We start from the raw sequence: 20,483 nt of genomic DNA, 5'->3' as shown, positions 1-20,483 counted from the left end.
AGTTGATGTTCACTCTGGGACTCGAACCCAGTACCTTTCGCTTCAAACGCCATCGCGTTATCCACTCAGCTATTGAGTCCTGATAGCCACCTGCATGTGCAATGGGGTGAAGTTTTAATCCACTTGATATTGATTGTTTGGATCTTTCCATTGATGGCAGATAGGATCAAAAGCGCGTTCTGGCTTTCACTGCTAGCCACTATCCATCTCTGCTTATAAAGCTTGTGATTTCAGGCAATATCGAGGCAGTCCGCATAGGATGCACCTATGCCAAAAAGAGACTGATCAATTGCAGTCCAATATAACAATGAGAAGATACAAGTAAAACAACAACAAGTGAATATAGTATAGGCTTATTTTAAAAAATCTTGAATTTACAATACTGATGTACATCATTATTTTGAAATTTGTATTGATAACCACAAAGAAAACCGTTTGACAATATGTAAATTTCAAAATAACAAAATTCCTAGTTATTTGACTTTTAATTGGATATTGGCAGAAAAATTTCATAAGAAAAATATCTAGTTTAAAAGCCTATAGATCATTTGTTAAACTATTTCCAAATTCAGAAGCAAAGTAGATGGAATGAAGCAGTGAATAATCATACAGTATAAAACCAAGATGGAATTCCATTTTGTTTACCAAAAAAAAATTTGTGGCAGTTTTTATTCATGAAAGTAATAATAAGAAGTAAAAGATTGTGGCGGGATTTCCGATGTAACCAAATGAAGGTCATTATAAATGAAAAACAAACTGTTTAAACACAACTCGATAATAATTATAGTAGAAAAATAAGTGAGATTAATGAATCATCTGAAGGAAAAGAACCTTCTCAAAGTATATGATGATATATAAATTAAAGAAAGAATAAATAGAAAAAACTAATCAAACATGAAGGAAAACACGAAAATATAAATACAGATATTAGTCCACAACAACAACAATGATTATACAAAAGATACCTGTACACATAAATGTGTCTTTATATTGAATAAAGCTAACATTTCTACAATGCCAAATAAATTTGTAACCAAATCTTTACGTATATTATATTGAGTGTAATAAATGATATCAAATAACTATTATAATGCTACATTTATTATGTAAAAATGGCAGTTTCTAAAATGATCAGAAAAAATTAGTTTTTATTTGTGAATGCAGATTTTAAATCTAATGCAAATATTTAATTTGTCAGAATATAAATTAGAAAATAAATCAAGTGTTGTATCCCGTGGAGAATTAGGAATTGTAACGTTGAGGACTATTTATGGACCAATGTGATATGTATATTTCCTATTGCATAATTGTTAAGTAACTAAACTATTCATATTCGCATCCCTCCTATTATAAGCTTTATTTTGACCTATGAAATAATATTAGACGATATACCATTCCTGAGCTATCCCTAGTCTATTGATTACTGTTCTACCTGTTCACAGCCACATTTGACCAAATCTTGTACGAATTTTATTTTCTATTTTGTGGTACAATGTGGTCAGTTTGTTTGGTATATAAACCCACTATGTTTGAGAATAATGATTCATATTGCAGAGGCTGTTATCGGTGTTCTGGACTTAACTGGCTGGGCTAGGCAGAAAACAGGACTGATAAGTACTCAAGACTGCTCACACGGCTTTCGTGTATCATTGGGCGATCAATAAATCCACTGCTCTCTAATTGGGCGTTTATATACTAAACAGCGCACGCATCCACAAGTTATAACATCAAGCAATCTATTCATATTTTAAAATGTATGTATTATTTTATCCATAATCATTTCTAATCATGTAAATCAAATAATCCGGACATACATTAAGGAAATCACCAAACTGCATCATGAGGCAAGCCTTAACTTGGAATCCGGAAGGGAAGCGGAAAGGAAGAAGACCAAAGAACATATTACGCTGGGAAATTGAAGCAGATATGAAAAGAACAAATAACAACTGGAAAAAAACTGGAAAGGATTGCCCAGGACAGGGTTGGATGGAGAATGCTGGTGTGCGGCTTATGCTCCTCCATGAGGGGTAACAGGCGTAAATAAGTAAGTAAATGAAATAATGATTATTTATTACAATTAAAACTGTACATCCCACTATAATTTATGGACGAGCCAATCAGAAGCGTTTGAGGGATTTCAAGGTCACCTCGCCAATTTCACTGCCTGATGCTCATGTACGATCGGTTCACAGAGAATTTTAAAGACTTGACAATTAAGCAGCTACAATAAATGGGACTACTAAGAAGTTCCTTTATTTGTTATTGCGGTAATCAATTGACTTGTAGACCTTGCGCAGACTACCCTGATGATGTTATCTTTCGATGTAATATATGTTGAAGGAAGAAGTCTGCTAGAATAGGAAGATTTTACTCTCGACCCAAATTGAGACTAAGGCAAATTATAATAATTGCTGTGAACTGCATAATAAAAGCACCACTGTTATTGGCTGCAATATTCGCAGATGTTACTGAAGCTTCGGCTGTTCAGAGGTATGAGTGTTATAGGGATATATGCGTCATGAAAATGAAAAACTTACACAACCGGAGTACATACAAACAATATTGAAGCTATGTGGTCGAGGCTGAGAGAGTTTTTGTGACCTTATCATAGCTTCAGAGACCGAGTATTATGGAGCCATATGGATGAGTTCCTCTACCTTATGCATTACGATTTTAGAACCTGTGAACCTCTTTCTAACCTTGACAAGTTTTTGGACCATGTAAAAGAAGTATACCCACTCTAATTCCTTGGTGTTGGATAATATATTTTTACTCTATACTGTCTTCTGATTGGCTAATATTTCTCAGGGTCACTTAAGATTCGTTCAAAGGTCGTCCATATATTATAGTCTGGACGGCGAAAAAACCTTTATTTTCAGTAAAAAAAAATAAAATCTCACTTTTCATCTTGAAAGACAAATGCTGAACCACGTTTTGAAAATTTCAGTGTTACTCTCTTGGGTGATTTACAGTCAGTAGATCCTCCTGTTAAATATAATAGTTTTGATGAAGAAAAGAAGTGATCATATCAAATATTTATTTATAAATAGAGTATTTATTGAACATATTGATCTCTCGTAATATGCAATCGGAAAAGCGAATAAGTTCTTGTTTTGTTAAGGTAGAGTAAAATGTGGTGAAACATATAAAAGCTCTCCCTAACTTATCGGATAATGAAAACATTGTCTAGTGACTGATATATATGTATAGTCGTTATATCTTTTGTGTACTCACTTTCATTCAGCAACTGTTTAATTTTTGTAACAAACTAGTAACTTATTGTTACAATACTTTGGTAGGATAATTTGAATGCAAATAATACTCTTAATTATCTAATATATGTTCACATATCCAGTCAGTAAGAAGATAATTCTGTCTTCAGCAAGTAAATGATCAGTGCATTCACCGCAGTGATTCACATACTTTGCGAAGTCAATTTATTCATCATAACACTTTCCTATTTTCCCTGTGTAGTGTTCTACAAAAGATAATCTATTTATTACTTACCCTAACAGTTTTGATACAGACATCTGAGGTATGTTTTGTGGTATATTGTGAGAATAGTGATAATAATCTAGGAATAATTTAGGTATTTATGAAATATAAGATGATAATGACTGAAAGCTAAGCACAGAAGTAAAATATACAAAGTTGAATGTAACTATTAAATTAGGTAATGGGTCGTATTCACCAGATAATCCTGACTGTAATTAGCTTAAGGTGAGTTTTCCAGGCCTTGCGGTTGAGCTAAATAATTATGGACTAATCATGAAATTGGAAATTGTGTTAATAACGCGTAGATTTATCTTCGAAAATCTAATTCACTCCTGCTCTACTAATACTTCGATATTACATGTAGCATATACATAATATACCTAATAAAATGATAAAAGCCACATTAAAGCTACACTTTTATAGCTTAGTATATACAAAATTGGTTTATCAAATATAAGGTATGACGGATGTCTCCTTTACACAATTCTGTTGAAACATTTCTACAAAATTTGATTGAATAAGAGAAATTAGTAATAGTACTAAACCAATAAGACAGAATTAAATTAGTAAACATTGGATTATTAAAAAGGAATTAATACATGCTAATTAAACATATGCATATAATGTTGAATAATCCTAAACAAATGTTAGTCCCCTTAACAAAAACCATCAGACAAAGGTATTATTCACATATCATTGAGATTATTTATTTATTTTGAAGAAAATTAATTTTACTTACTCCTTAATTGTTCTTCACATGTTTGTATTTTCATTGATTCAGGAGTAGTTTCTCGGGCTACGGTCGATTCAGTATCCGTTAGAAGAGGCTTTATTAAAGGTATGTGTAATTTTCCATGATTATTATTAAATAAAAGATGGAATTAGAACGAAATAATTAGAAAACAAGAACAGTTTTTTTGGTGACTAGAATTTAATAATTTTTAAAATTATCATAAATGTTAATGATTACACATTATTAGCTCATAAATTCATTTACATAATGACAACCAATAACTGAATTTTTATGAAAACTTACCTTTTCAAATATCATGAACAAAATAAAGGAATTAATTAGTTACTAAATCGTATTTACTTACTTCCACCTGTTACTCCCAATGGAGCATAGGCCGCCGACCTGTGCTCCATATCATATAGCATATTTTATTTCTGTTAAAACTAAACTACTATAGATTAAATACTACGGATAATAAAAATAAAATTGAAGTGTAAATAAAAAGTGAAAAAACTAAAACGTTCTAAGAAATATTGAAAAGATAACAAATTCATGTATAGCAGACAAAGCGATCAAATCATAAACATGCGCTAACAAGTAACCAGCGTCAAGATGAATCTCTATAAACCCTATTTAAAATTTTTGACTGATAAGTTACAATTACATCAAGAGTGAAACAATTACCAGAAGTGCTAGATTTTTTGAGTTTAAGACCATGAAGAATAATGAGTGTACTCTGTTAATCAGTTTTGAATGAAGACGAAACGGTTATCTAAAGCTCTCCAAATTTGATGGCCCTCCTGCTAGTTTAAGCTTTGACGGAGGCTATTTTGACATGGACCAATCAGCTAAATCTTAAAATACTTTGTGGAAAGTGTGTGAAGATCGTTTGGCCCAATAGTTAACATCAAGGATTGGTCTCAGCCGCACAACCGTTGAAGCACAGAACATCTGTTTCTTCGGAATAGAGGACTCCTCAGTAGTGAACATCCTTAACCAAACTGAAGGGAACGATAGAAAAATACTGTGAACTGATTGAAATCAAACTTGTAAACTACTGAATCGCGGCTGAATGGTCTTAAATATAGGTGTTTACCATGAGATTGGAAAGCCCTGGGTCCGATTCTCAGTGGGATAGTGAATACACATTGCTGAAGAGGTTTTTTAAGAGGAAGCATCCATTTAATGTTTTCTGGTTTTTAATGATTGTTTAGCTAAGGTGTATCAGTAATGTTAACTATAAATTATAAATGTTTTATTCCATAGCGTGTTGACATTCTGAGGTTTTACTTTCCATATTGATAATCACAGTTTGAACCAGAAGGTAATTACTTTGGTGAAATGTTATTTATAAATATAAGCATAGTTTGAAAAAAGAAATAGGCTACTTTTCTAAGTACAACATTCATCGTGCATTCAATGTACAATTGTTGGAACTACTTAAAATAATTAAAACAAGGGTATAATATGTGAATAAAAGTGTGATAAACCATTCAATTTATTTCAATCTAAGCAATGATAAAATTCTTTGTATTTTACTAAACAATATTTATTCAAAGATAACTCAACTGTCATTATATTCTACTTTTAAATAAAATGTACACTAATACATTTGCATATGTGCAATTTTATTTCCATAATAAATATTTTTCTAAAATGAATAATGAATTGGAGTTTATCAGTATAGGATTGTGGGAATTATTGAGCTTAAATTGATATTATGAATGGATGAATGTCAGACAAGCTCAGGACCTTCGGTCTGGCGCTTGAACGCTTAACCTCTAGATCACTGAGCCGGAATCCAACGGTGTTAATGTCTAACTTCACACTAGGATAAAACGGCTGTCCAGTGCTTCCAGGTTTTCAATGGTGGACTAACATATATCCATTCATAACATCAATTTTGAGTTTAATTAAATTATCAACTTATACACATCAGAACATTTTATTCGAAATTTAATCATCAGCGAATGAAATGATTTTATAATGATCACAGGACTAATGCTGAATAAACTAAATAAAATATTTTTCTTTTGGTATATAATATTTGATAGATGTGAAGCATATATTATTACAACTAAGTTTAATAACTACTGAAATATATACATATAGGATTTAGTTAGTTTTGTAAGTATTGGATAAGTCACCAAATATTAATTGGTCACTAAAGAACCTGAATCAAATATCGAACACAAATATCTCTTTGAACAATTATTTCAGAGAAATGAACATAAAACTAGATTACTATTATCGATTTTTGATTGTGTATAAAATGCTCATTTTTTCCGGTAAATTAAAAAAAAGAAGGTAGTTACTTTAAGTGGCAATAATCTATGACAACAAGAAATGTATAAATTGTAGTTTATATCATAAATTTTAGTCATTGATTAAAACTGAATTAACTTGTAGTCATAAATTTGGTTTTTGTATTGTGTTAGCAAGGATGTGAGAGTGAAATGTTTGTTAAATATTCAATTTAATTAAATTGAACAAAAATTATGATTGTCTACAATGGTAATATAGTCAAAGTAAAAATGAAGAAATCTAATAAACATATTTATCTTAACAGTAATTGTAAGACTAAGTATATATATATATATAGTCCACTAATCTGACTTCTATTAGGATGAACGTATGAATATGCTATTAATATAGATCTTCTGTTTAGCTCCGTATATTACCCAGGCTAACCCCGTTTGTGTGACAGCGATATAAGAAGCCAAATAGTAGTTGGACTGGTGGGATTTATCACAAGGATTCATTTATCCGGATATACATTTAGAACAAGAAGCAGAGCGGCGCGTTAAAGGTGAGAGAGCCAACTCGATTTGATCAAGCGTGACTCAATATTTTTAGTCAGACAAAAATAGGTTACAGATATGTAATGAACACGGTAAGCACCTAATACACATATATGCAAATAGTCAAGGTTAATAAGAGAGCAATTAACAAGGTCAAAGTGTGACTTGGAAAGAATGAATGTTTAAGCAACATACAAAAATAATTTAATATTTGCCTGCTTGATATGATTATGTAGGATACTTAATTTTATCCATTTAGTTCAGAAATCAACATTCAATGATGAAACGTTTCATTGCTCTAAATATCCTACCATCGAATCTTATGATTCTATCAGTTCAGCAAGTTATAACTTCTGGCTGAAAATTCTTCACAAAATAGTTCAATATAAACCATTAAATTTAAACGGTTTTTCACTCAAATTACCCAATTTGAATGAAAACCATTGTTTTAAATAAACAGATTATATTGAAAAAACGTTTTACTTGGTTAAACTGATCATAATCGAAAGTGTAATTCTGTGTTTATGAAACAATGAACTAAAGAAATTTAGTATTATTTGATAAAATAAAACTCTAAAGCAACACAACTAAGAAAAATCAGAGGTACAGTTAAACAATATTGAGAGTGACCAATGTATATACAAAGACATGTATATATATACATATGTACATATGTATGTATGTGTATAGCTAAATAAGTAACACTGAAAGCTTTATAAGCTACATATAGGGAAAAGCAAATGTTCAGATTGTGCATTTTGCATCATCAATACATGGTATGTTGAGGGTAGAATGGAAACAGAAGTTGAACATTATCTATTATTATTATTGTTATCATTATCATTATTGTCACATACACATTCAAATACGCTAACAAAAAACAAGCTAAAGAAAATTTTTCGCTGAGTACTTTACGTCTACCATTGGTGATATTTGAATTGAATGAAGCAAAATCTAATTAAAATGAAATATTTTGATTGCATGCAACTATCAGAATTATAAATATCAAAATAAATAATTAAGTAAGTAGATAAATAAATAAGGATGAAAGCGTGAGAAAAAAATAATTGGTGGAATGCACCACGTTTGTTGTATGTATAATAAACAGGAACACAAAGTATTCTAATATGTATATAGATATAGATATATATATGTTCACACGCTTACCATGAAAGCTGAATTGTTGGAAAACTAGTATTAGATAGAATACACATGTTATAGATTATATATACATATCTGGGTTTATGTATCACTAAAAATATTACATAGATTAGACTGCATCTTCAATTTTGACTATTATTAAATAAAATGGGATCAATCCATGTCGTTTGCCTTCAACCTTCTCTGACACGGTGTTGAATTATTTAGACTATTGTCTCTTAGTTCTTCCCGGTTCTTAAGCCATTGTCTAGCTAGAGTCATTCCGTCATGCCATATATAGAATGAATATGCTGACATTTACAAGCGATATATTTTATTCTTTTCTACTTGTATTACATAGAGTAACATTTAAGAGGAATGATTTAACACAATTATAGTGTACAAATAAAAACTGTATGAGCCCTTTTTGAAAAATTTTCTTCAACCATTTACTTAACATTCTATTGTTTGGGATTTTGAATTCTATAAAATTAAATTAAAGTCAACCAAATTATGTCATCTATTTTCTTGTTCATTATTAATGACTATTGTTGAAACAGTCTTGAAAATACTGACTTCTTTCATTGATGTAAACTTATCAATTAACTTTTTCTTCTTCATTATTATAGGTTATTTAAAAAAAACGTTGGGTACAATATAATCATTACGTTTCACAATTTTAAACAATTGATTTGATAATAATATATTCATGTAAAATATCTTGTATCCCCTAGACAGAATTAAGCATTAGTAAAACCTAAGAGAAAAACGTCATTTCAGTCAAACTGTTACTGAATCTACAATAATTGAATGGTTATAAGTTATATGATACCGAAATTCTTCTCAGTGTTTAAACTATTGTGTTTAAACTATTTTATAGACGACTATTTCAAATAGTTTTATCATAATTATATATATATATATATATATATATATATATATATATATATATAAGTGATAAGTAAAGTGTATATTTAGATTATAAATAGAACTTAAAAGTATCTGAGTTATTGTTTAAAATTACTGAAATAGAAAAAACATTTAAAAAAACGAAAAAGCTTGAACCAGATTGCTAGGCGAAAGGTTGGATTTACTTCAAATTCATTCGCTGAGAGTTTACGAATATATTATTCCTATTTAATGTCTTACATCAACTCGGCGCCCAAATACTGTGAAACTATTCGCTCTAACTTAGACAAAAGTTCTTATATAAAAAGACAAATCAGTTATCTATTATTTATATACGCATATGCGTATACTTCATTCCAAACAAGAATGTAATATATACTGTCTGAAATTTAACTTGAGAGAATAATTTGTTATGATGAATGAATAATAGAAACCTGACATAAATGAACACATTTCGTAAACTCGGTATTCACTGAAAAGTGCTGATTTTTCAATTTAAATGTAAAAGTTTTATAATTTGGCTTGTACATACAAGCACAGTTCAAACGCTCAATTAAAACGATTTATATATTAAATATTTATATTTTTATAGTATGCAATATCCATTCCGAATTGAGGAAATAGTTAACTCGTCTAATCAAATATTCAACAACTATGCATCAAAATTAATAAGATTCTCATTGAACTTATATGATATATGACAAGTCATTCGAACCATTTATCAATGACAATATAGTGTAGTACAATTGGTTTTTAATGCAACGTGATGTGACCAAAAAGACTATTTGTTATACAAAACTATGTTATTTCTGTATCAGAAAAAATGTCGATCAAGGAAAGTCATTTTTGTTAACTCCCGAAAAAAAAATCAAATTTAATTATTATTTCACTTCATGATGTCTCATTGAAAAAATTAATGTGATTAATTAGAAAATGTTTTAAAATAAATTAGAGATCCTTTGGGACTTGAGGAATATTTCAAGTAGAAGACAGCAAAATCATATTTTTTCTAATGGAATTCCTACATGACCAGTTAAAAAACAAAGGAGTGCTAGAACTTCTATTTTTTTTTACTATAGAAACATTTTAAGCGTAAATTTTGGGCTGTGTGGAGGACGTGTCACACTGAGACCAACAAGACAGATATCAATGCTGGCTACTTACAACTTTCTGTCATGTCGTTATTGACTCACTTGTTTACCGGTGACTATTTGTTCAACTTACTAATTCTTCATTTTCTAATGAAACAACGATAATCCTGTTGTATCCCAAAGAGAATTGTGAATGGTAACTTTTGAGGACTATTTATGGACCAATGTGATATGTATATTTCCTATTGCATAATTGTTAATTAATTTAACTATTCATATTCATGTTCCTCTTATTATAAGCTTTATTTCGACCTATAGACTATTATCATACGATTTACCATTCCTGAGTTATCCCCAGTCTATTGATTACTTTCCCCCTACTCACAGCCACATTTGGTCAAATCTTGTACAAATGTTATTTTCTATTTTATGGTACAATGTGGTCTGTTTGATTGGTATATAAACCCAGTATATTTGTGAATAATGATTCATATTACAGAAGCTGTTATTGGTGTTTTGGACTTAACTGGCTGGGCTAGGCAGATAGCAGGACCGAGTAGAGCTCAAGACTGATCATACGGCTTTTGTAGATCATTGGGCGATCAATAAATTCACAGTTCTTTAATTGACGGTCTTATAACGTTCATATATATCAAACAGGGCACGTACGTACGCACAAGATATAACAAATCCCATCATTCAAAAATCAACGTACATTAAGCTAAAATAGAATGAATGTACTGTAATTTGTGGGGTCTAATTGCATTTTTTTAAAGTTTTTTTTTCAAATAAATGAAAATAAAATATTTGCTTTACTTATTTTTGAAAGCTATTACATAAACAGTTGCGCAGAAAATAAAAAAAGAGTCCGTTTATTTTACTTACCGTTACGATTGATTGTTCATCTTGCGTTACTGTATACGGATCAATTGATGCAGTGCTTGGTTTATTCTCATTTTTCTCATCGTCTAGTTTTGTTTTGAGGGAAATGAATGAGTTATTTAACGAAGATTGGTCGTTAGGTTGGTGTCGTTGTGGCATATGCTTATTCATTGAGATAACTGATTTCGGTGTAATGACCTTTTTACAACCAACATTTCGGTGAGACAAACTACTCCCACTTAATAAGTCGAATGATTTACTGTTTTCTTCACTATGTTTCTTTGATTTACCGAGATCATCATCACCTTCAGCAATAGTTACTTTATTCCCGCTTTGTACATCAGTTTGCTTTTCAGTGAATGTTATTTTCTCATTATCATACTAAAACGAAAATAGGATCAAGTGAATAAATTCTCACTTAGAGAGAGTTTTCTAAATTACAAGTTCAAACATATCATCAAAATTTTTAGATTTGATTCGAAATATAAGCCTACCAAACTTACAAATTATATGGTATTAGTGTCCAATTAGTTGCTTTCATCATTGATGTTATACTTTATTTGATGGACTGTAATGATAGATTATCGGTTGTATGTTCATTTTCTTTCTTTATCGTTTATTATTTCTTTATGATACAATAATTCATATAAACTTAATTCTACTAGAATGGAAGTTCCAGCTGTCTAACATTTAATATTCAGTCAGTTGACCACCTCTTATATCCTCTAAAATAGCAATTAAGTTATTAGTAAGAGGATAGATTATTTGAACAAAACAACCAGTTCAGTCATTATTCAACATATCGGTATACTTTATCAAATCAATTGTACCGTCATAATAATAATCTTTAGTATTCAAAACACAAAAGTAATAATGATCAACAATTCAATAGGTGCTAGAATAAACATTATACAGAACATTCATGTTTTCTATGATTAGTAGTCATAAAGAAACAAGGTTATGAGCAAATATATTATATTGAGATAAAGGACGAACCTAGGTTGGACAACCAAAGTGACAATTATAATGTGCTCACTGGTAAAAGGAAATTTCCAAGGTATTAGTGAGAAATCGTGACCAGTTGAGTGTGAGAGAGTTACCTACCGAAGAAATTAGGAGATGACTGCTGAATATCGTGGATTGATTCAAGTTAGACACTAACATCGCGGAATTTTGATCTGGTAGCTTAAAGGTTAGGCGTTTTCATGCAGAACCCAAATTACTAAACTTAATTACTGGTTTCAAGGTCGTGGATTTGCAATGCTGGGAAGTTCCATACTGAGACGAGACGTCAGCCCTACTTTTCTACGTTTTCAATGGTTGTATAAAATAGATCGCTTCGTAACCCTAAAAAAGTTCAGCAATCTCCATAACCCCATACTGACAATTAATACATTATTAAATTAAATTAAACGATAAGTATGTGAAGACTAATTTTCTGATTACGTATTATTTATAACTTACTTTCTTCGCCATACAAATCACATCATCAGCTGTATTATCAGTAGTTCGTTGTTGTTGAGGTTGACTCAATGTATTCAAGTCTGAATTAGATTTCTCATCTAATTCGTTACATGACGGTAATAGATTGATAGTTACACCAGGCATAATAACTGTATTTTCATCGTCATCATCATATTCTTCTTGAATTGGTGTAGCTGGTGGCGTCACAGTTTCTAATATCGTATTAAAATCTGCACTTACATTACTTGCCTCTGTTGAAAATAATATATTTTCAATAAATATGACAATATTATTTATGTAAATAGCCAGTTGTTTAAACATATTATTTACAATTTTATACATATGAAAATCATCACAATTACACTAACACAAGGACTTTGTGGTTGAAAATAATGCTACATAAAGCCTAGCTCTTTACAGATTTATACTTGTACTTTAGTCTAATCGTAATTCTTATCTAAGAAAAAAACCATGTAAGTTGAAAAAAAGAGATAATAAGAACAAAGCCATTGTTAAGTCAGTATATGTAAGACTGTTTATTTTTCTTTGAACGATATTTTTCCTCGATTTTCTTGTCATTTTATTACTCGTTATAACTGATTTCGCAATGAATGTACTTTGAAGAAGTGGTTGGTACTTAGTAATTAGAAATATAACATTTACCTCAAGATCAACTTGATGTATAGAGGAAAAGTATATATATATATATGGATATATATATATATATATACAATCATAAAGATGGTAATTCAGTGAATTGAACTTAAAGACAGAAAAAAACGTTAATTATTGACTAGATATCTGGCAGATAACAAAAGGTTCTATTAACATAGAATGGATTTTGTTATTGGTTGTAAAAATGTACTCAGATTACAAATCATATTGACTAAGCAATGATCTAACTATAAAAAGCAACTTAATATTCACATCACTAGTTATATAAAATATTTGAAGAAATGATGTTTGCCAGTTATTTGGTAATTTTACTCTATACAATAATTTTGGTAACAAATAAACAAGATTTCAGTAAATTAAATATTCCCATAAATCTAATTAAATTCATGTGGATGGAGTATTTAAAGTTGTATTGAATTCGATTGGCCAACTTAATGCTTCTAAGTGTCATCTACATACAGTGAAAGCTGTCAGAATTCACTTAGGCATCCCAAAACCCTGTATTCAGAAAATGTTTGTATAACCTCTATCCATTTTCATTGGGTATCTAGTTGGTTTCATATATAAACTATCAGATTAATAATCCTAAACTTCATATGCATTTATTTTTCATGGTGTTATCCTTTTACATTTTAATTTACGTTTCATGTCGTTTGGTCATACTTCAAACGCTTTCTCACTGTCATTGAAGAAAATTGATTCAATGTGTTAGTTTCAACTCTATATGATAAATTTTTCCGTTTACTTAGGGAAGAACATTTGAAGCTCAGGATAAGGATGTTGGAAGTGTATTATTTTCCCTGCTGAATGATTTAGTTATGAAGCCTTCAGCCATAACGTACACCATATGGAATAAAGTTATTGCCCTCTCCATCTACATCTACATCTACATGAACACCAGTAAAATATTAAATGCTACGATATAGCTTCGATTGTGTTAGCGTACGTGGACAACTGTGGGCACACGTTCGGGTGGAAAAATATCCAATTATTGGACAAAGAAAACACGAGGAAAGCCATATAAAACTTAAAAGCCCGGTATTCCATTCAATCATAAACCAATAAACTAATCTGAATCAACCAAATCTGTTTGACCATAAGGAAAAGGATTAACAAGTGCGAGATCAGAGATCAGTCAAAACAAACATGTACACGACGACCCTACAGTTATGGACAATGGCAAATCAAATTTCAGGTCAATAGAAAAATCTTTTAGTCAATAAAGAAAAGAAATCTAATACCTTACTTTTCTTTAAAGTACATGCAGATGATATTACCCACAATGAAAACTTCACAAATAAATCATTCAGCTCAGAGTACACGATACCTTCAAGTTTTAAGTGGTTTTTAGACATCTGATAATTTTATTTTACGTTTCTAATGTATTCTGTTTCGAGTATCATTTTTTGATAAATGAGCAATGAAATTTCCATAAATGTTACACTATTATTAGTCATAAAGTACAATAAAAGTACCAACAATTCAGCAGAACAATCTTCAAACCCAAAATCTAACGAGAAACAAAGAAAGAAGCACTGGGAAAAATTATTTACATTGAATTTCAAATCTTACTCACTAACATCCAATGGATCCTTAAATATTGAATTAGTGTATCACTTTAACAAACTTAAGAAACTGGAAACTATGGAAAACATGGTCTACTGCACTTTCATTATACAACCTGGAAATATTGCTTTGTAGGTATAACATTTGATGTTTTTACCTATTCAATCTCGAGATCAAAATCCTGTTTCATAGGTTTCAGTCATGGCAACCAAGTAGTGTGAAATGTATCTACACACCAATATACACACAAATTAAGCCTCAAAGTTGTACTTGGTTAACAAGTTGTAATGAGGGTTTATCAACGCAAATAATTGTAAGTTCTACTTATATATATATATATATATACGTTAAAAGGCTAAAATTTATTTTCTGTAAATGATTATCAAATGAACCATAAAATACTAAACAATTTAATAGAAATAAACACATAAGTAAAAATTCTAACATGCATTTAATCTACCAAGCTAAACCAACTAATTAATCGACATATTCATGCAAAAAAACAAAGTAAAATGTAAAAAGCATCTTTAATGGATAATGTTCACAATCTCATCTGGAAACGATGAAGAAAGAGCAACTGTTTTCGTGATAAAAGTGATCATATTGAAAGATACGACAAGATTTTACTTCTAGTTCTGTTAGCTAGTTATTAGTCGTACATGTTATGTTTTGAACAGTAGACGCTTTATAAGATAGCACCTTTTTTTCAGATAGAATAGATAAAAAAAATGGCATTATTAACTGACTAATTCGCTATAAATCATTTAGAAATCCAGTTTTTTGTGAAGAATCGACGGAGGTTAGTAGAATAAATAATGATGATAATTGTATGTAGCATTATTAAGGTTTGGCTTGATATATTTTAATAAATTGAGCATTGAGTAGATTGATAATAACAAAAATAATGATATATTCACGAGACCCCGATGAGTGGATAAATGAAATTTTAGATGTTTTATGACTTGATGTAAGCCACTTCTTCAAAGAATAAATAGATACTAAGAGTATCAAAATAATCCAAAAAGTCCTTCAAAAGTGCAAAAAAGGGAGTAGCTGAAGCTTTCCATGTATTGTTAAATCCTTCTACCCTTGGTAGAAAAGGTCTTACTAAATATTCAGGTAGAACAATTTATTTAAGCTACCATATCTAATTCTGTAAACGTCTCACAACATTATGACAAGTACAAATTTAACTCTACTTTTACCCACAATTTTCGCACTTATGAACACATACAAGTATATAAGAATATATTACAAATTTACCTTGACCGCAGTAACATGATAATGACTGAATTGCACTTGTGTTTTGACTGTAATAAATACTCGTGCTTTGTTCCTTTGTACTATTTACACTTGATTTAATTTGTTTATTTATTTATTCTCTGAAGAAGCGGTGTAAACTGATCCACGAAATGGCAGGAATCTTATTTCCTACTCAATGAGGTATTACAGATAGACCATTATTCTCACTGCTTATAATAATCGTTCATGGAAATTCTGTCAATCGTAATTTTGATTGTGAGGCAAGAAATTAGGAAAATCATTAAAGAGAAGTTTTCAGCGAATACTACGCTGATTTCGTGACAAGTTAGATTGTATAACTATTTTTTAAATTTTCTATCATCCACTTCCAAATGATCATTATATTAGTCAGCTTTTCTCATAGTATTAGTTTACTTGTCAAGCAAGGTTATGTTTTATGTATACAATAATTATGGGCTTTGGAATGCTAAACGACAATAATTATTCTTACGTAATCCTTTTTTGTACTACCCGATGCGGACAAATATGACCGATAATTCAACTGACATGAAATAAGCAACTTAGGAAGTCCTGAATTACTATGGGTATTTAAAGTTGAAAAATTTGATTAGTAATAGTAATGATAAGGTTGCGCATGTATAAACCAGTTTTGTGATGTTCGGATGGACTAATCTAATTTTAAACATAAAGTGAATAGTTTATTTCGATTAGACGATACATTTCTTAGAATCAATGAAATATTCAAAATTCATAAGATGCATGAAAATCAGGTTTTCTGCTTTTTTTTTACTCAATAAATCTTCTGACTAAATTGCACATAAGTCGGCAGTGTTTCGTGCTTTGTTCAAATAACATTGAATTATCATACATTTTTTTGTGCTTTTATATAAAGTCAGGTGAATACCTAGTACATTAGTGCCAGGATTATAAAAAAATAACTTGAATAAACTGTGCATAAAAATGTTTGTCAAAGATGTCAATATACATGCATACAAATATGGAAACCTAACGCACACAAACGCATGCATCCATATTTACATATATACAATCATTCTTCATAATTGTGGTGCAATTCTTGTCCGGAAAAATAAATTGGAATACTCATTTGGTGACAACTTTATCTGTTATTATAGATGCATTATAATTTTACTAGTTAAAATAGTTACCATAAAAAATAGAAATAAGTTGAAATTTACACAATTTAAATAAACAGGATAAAGTTGTTGTTTACAAACTAATATACAAACGCTACAATATGCAAAGGAATACAAGTTATTGAATAAGACAATAATTAAGTGTTACATAACAATATGGTGCCATTTAGTAAATGTTAAGGTGAAGTAATTTAAACACTACTACTATTATTATTATTATTACTGACAATTAAATAAATAAATGTATCATACCGGTTGGTAATCCTGAAAGTCCTGTAATAAACCAATTTATTTTAATGAATAAATATACTTGTAATAAATCAATGTTGTGTGTAGTCAAAGGCCATACTACTTATTTTAGTATGGGGAGTTTTCAAAACGCTGTGTACGAGAAAGAGACACGTTCTGATTGTGCATAGCAAATAGTAAACAAAAGCATGAGTCAAATTTACAGTGTTATTTTGGATAATCCCAATAAAAACGGGGATTTTATTAATTAAAATATACATTTGTACATACATTTCTATATAATTTTTATATATAGTTGAAATCATGAGTCAACTGAAGCTAGACTACCATGGAAAACCCGAAAGCACTGGACGGACTTGATATTCAGTACTCATGTAAACGTTTTACTATATTATAGGACACTAACAACAATCACACTAAAATACGTATGTTGTAATTTGAAATTAGGTTTTACTGAGGAAGAATAGTACAATTGTTGTCAGTAGCATTTTGTTATTCACAGAAGTAGAGATTACTACCATTTCTAATAATCATCTATTAAACAATCATAAAAACTTTATGACTGTCCACAATATGTAAAATATAAAATTCAATACCTACACGAAGGAATATCTTTTCAAAGAATATCTTAAGACCATACATATATGTATAACATTTTAAGGCTTAATTATGTGCGAAATGTAAACATTAAACAGACATGATGGCTTTATTTAAAAGTAATGATACTAAGTTATCAGTGTTAAATAATAAAAATAGTAAACAATTTCTTAAATTTGAAACCCAAGTTTACAGAAATTTGTTTAATGTCTAAGAGTTTCATTCCATATCTCGTTTCAGATAATATTTTGAAGTAATTTCAAGACTTCCAAACAATCATTTTACGTGTTTTGTAATTAGTAAAGAGCAAAAGTCATTTATTTTGGAGTAACTTGTATTTTCGTTAGTGATGTCCTACTAGAGATAAAGTACTTTCTGTACGCTATAAACGTCTTTTGGTCTACATCACTTGTAGAGTTTTGGGTGCTAACGTATGAAGAGTTTTTATTAATTGCTTATCTTTAATCTATTCACAGTATCAACTATTTCAGATATATATATATTGAGTGATTTGTCTAGGTTGATTTAAAATAATTTTCAACACAGAATAACATCATATCTAGAAGCACTAAAATAAAATATGATAAATGAACATTAGTTCACGTATCCACTCATTCAATGAGTTTAGATCTGGAAATTCACATCATTGTTCAATAGTTTCAGGGAAAAATAAAAGTTAACATGATAAAGCAAAACCATTCAATAAAAAAATTTGATAACCTCTTAATCTCAATTGTGAATTAAACGGTGCAATTAAATCTTCATTTGGACGATCTCGGCAAACATGAACATGTGAATCCAAAGTGTTTAGAACAATTTGTATTAAATATTCTATCATACCCCTAGTTCCACCAATGGCGTTTGATGGTGATGACAAAAGATTTGTGTTTCCCCCACCTCCTCCAAGTAAACTGGAGGGGGCGAACTGGTATGAAGCAGATGTATTGGTAGCATTACTACCACCACCACCACTGATACTGACATTGCCACCTCCAGGATTTAGTCTGTTACTGTTACTTCCAACGCCGGATGAATTTCCAGTTGCGTTATCCAATTGTAGTTGTGCTTCACTTTCTGAACTTGTTTTGTGTGTACGACTGATGCTGTTACTGTTTGCATTGCTAGTGAATGTTCCACCACCTCCAGTTGTACTATTGGATGGGTTAGAAATATGAGGAGCCACTATACTTGAACTATAGGAGGTAGCGCTGGAAATATTCGTATTTCCTGTATGATTGCCACCTGGTGTATTGTATTCATACTAAATTGGTAAAAAACAAGGAAACATATATTGGGTTTGATCTTCTAAGTAAACATTATGGTAAAATTGATTATCATTGTTTAACTTAATGTTTTAAACACTGAGCAGTAAATGTTGACTGACAGAGGGATGTTTAGTATGATAATTTATTTCAGTGATCTTATAAAACTTTTTGCGGAACTCTTAATTTACTGTGTAATACAATAAGACATCTGCTTACAGGCATTCCACTTCCGACACCTGTACATACTACTTATAAGTGTCAGTATAAGTAGCATGCACCGAAGTAGGAGTAGCAACACTATGAGTAGTATTAAAAACATTCAACAAATTTAGTATGATTGAAAAATAATGAATTTTAGTGCTTTCAACCAAAGTCTCTAGCCAGTGAATACGATAACAGCACAAAAATCTACTTATTTATTCCAGTTAAAGTAACTCTTTCTAATAGAAAACTCAATTATACCTAGATTGTTGTCCACTAGTGCTTAGACTGAACTGTATATAATTCGATTGATAGTTTAAATTAACCGATTCTTCTTTAATAAATGTTTCTCCGTAGAAAAGCATGAATAATATTCATGTATTAGTTAGATTGAATCATTCAGTAAAGAAGTTATGTATATTACGGTACAAACAAAGAATTTACAAATGTTTGTTGAATATTTATAATCGTTATATTAAGAGGTTTAAAACACACTGATTATCTAATTTATAAATTGGAATTCAAGTTCCATGAGACTGATGAAAATATTTTATTCATCAAAAACACCTTCAAATTAAGGTGAATAACAAAATTAATTATATTGTCCTTCTAAAATGTATGAACTGGTTGCGGAAACATATATTTAACTATTTAAGATTGGCTTGGTAAATTAATTACAATATCATAGTTAACTAACTTATGAAACAATAAATATTTGACTGCATCAAGACAGGTATCAGTTTTATATACATCCTCATATTTTTCACTATGACTCTACACTAAAATATGTAGTTAATATTATTAATCATAACATCAATACTAACACATCAAGTGGTAGTGTATTACATAATAATATTACAAATTCATAAGTATTTCTGGAAAATAATTGCAAATAATCAAAAAAATAAATAAAATTTTATATGGTAGAAATCATGAGTCAATTGAAGCTAGACCACCATGGAAAACCTGGAAGCGTTGGTGGGAACAATCTTTATAAT

At 30.0% G+C, this 20,483-nt stretch overlaps 1 protein-coding gene and 1 non-coding gene across 2 annotated transcripts in view; both read right to left on the bottom strand.

Annotated features, from left to right (window-relative positions):
* Positions 1-20,483, bottom strand: part of Smp_148250 (hypothetical protein) — a gene marked incomplete at both ends in the record, with an annotated part of 98,424 nt that overhangs the window by 31,211 nt on the left and 46,730 nt on the right. Inside the window, 5 exons of the mRNA XM_018795750.1 lie at positions 2,901-2,985; positions 4,235-4,322; positions 11,055-11,432; positions 12,516-12,766; positions 18,740-19,280. Of these exons, the coding sequence (XP_018650031.1) occupies positions 2,901-2,985; positions 4,235-4,322; positions 11,055-11,432; positions 12,516-12,766; positions 18,740-19,280 (1,343 nt within the window). The remainder of the gene's footprint in view (positions 1-2,900; positions 2,986-4,234; positions 4,323-11,054; positions 11,433-12,515; positions 12,767-18,739; positions 19,281-20,483) is intronic.
* On the bottom strand, positions 9-75 carry Smp_tRNA_00586_Gln_TTG.1.1. Its single transcript has one exon. It is a non-coding gene (tRNA).

The sequence above is a fragment of the Schistosoma mansoni genome, chromosome 2, assembly GCF_000237925.1.
Source record: "Schistosoma mansoni strain Puerto Rico chromosome 2, complete genome".
In the NCBI taxonomy this organism is placed as follows: Eukaryota; Metazoa; Platyhelminthes; class Trematoda; order Strigeidida; family Schistosomatidae; genus Schistosoma; species Schistosoma mansoni.
Note: the sequence above shows the minus strand (reverse complement) of the source record. Positions and strands in the feature narration are given on the sequence as shown.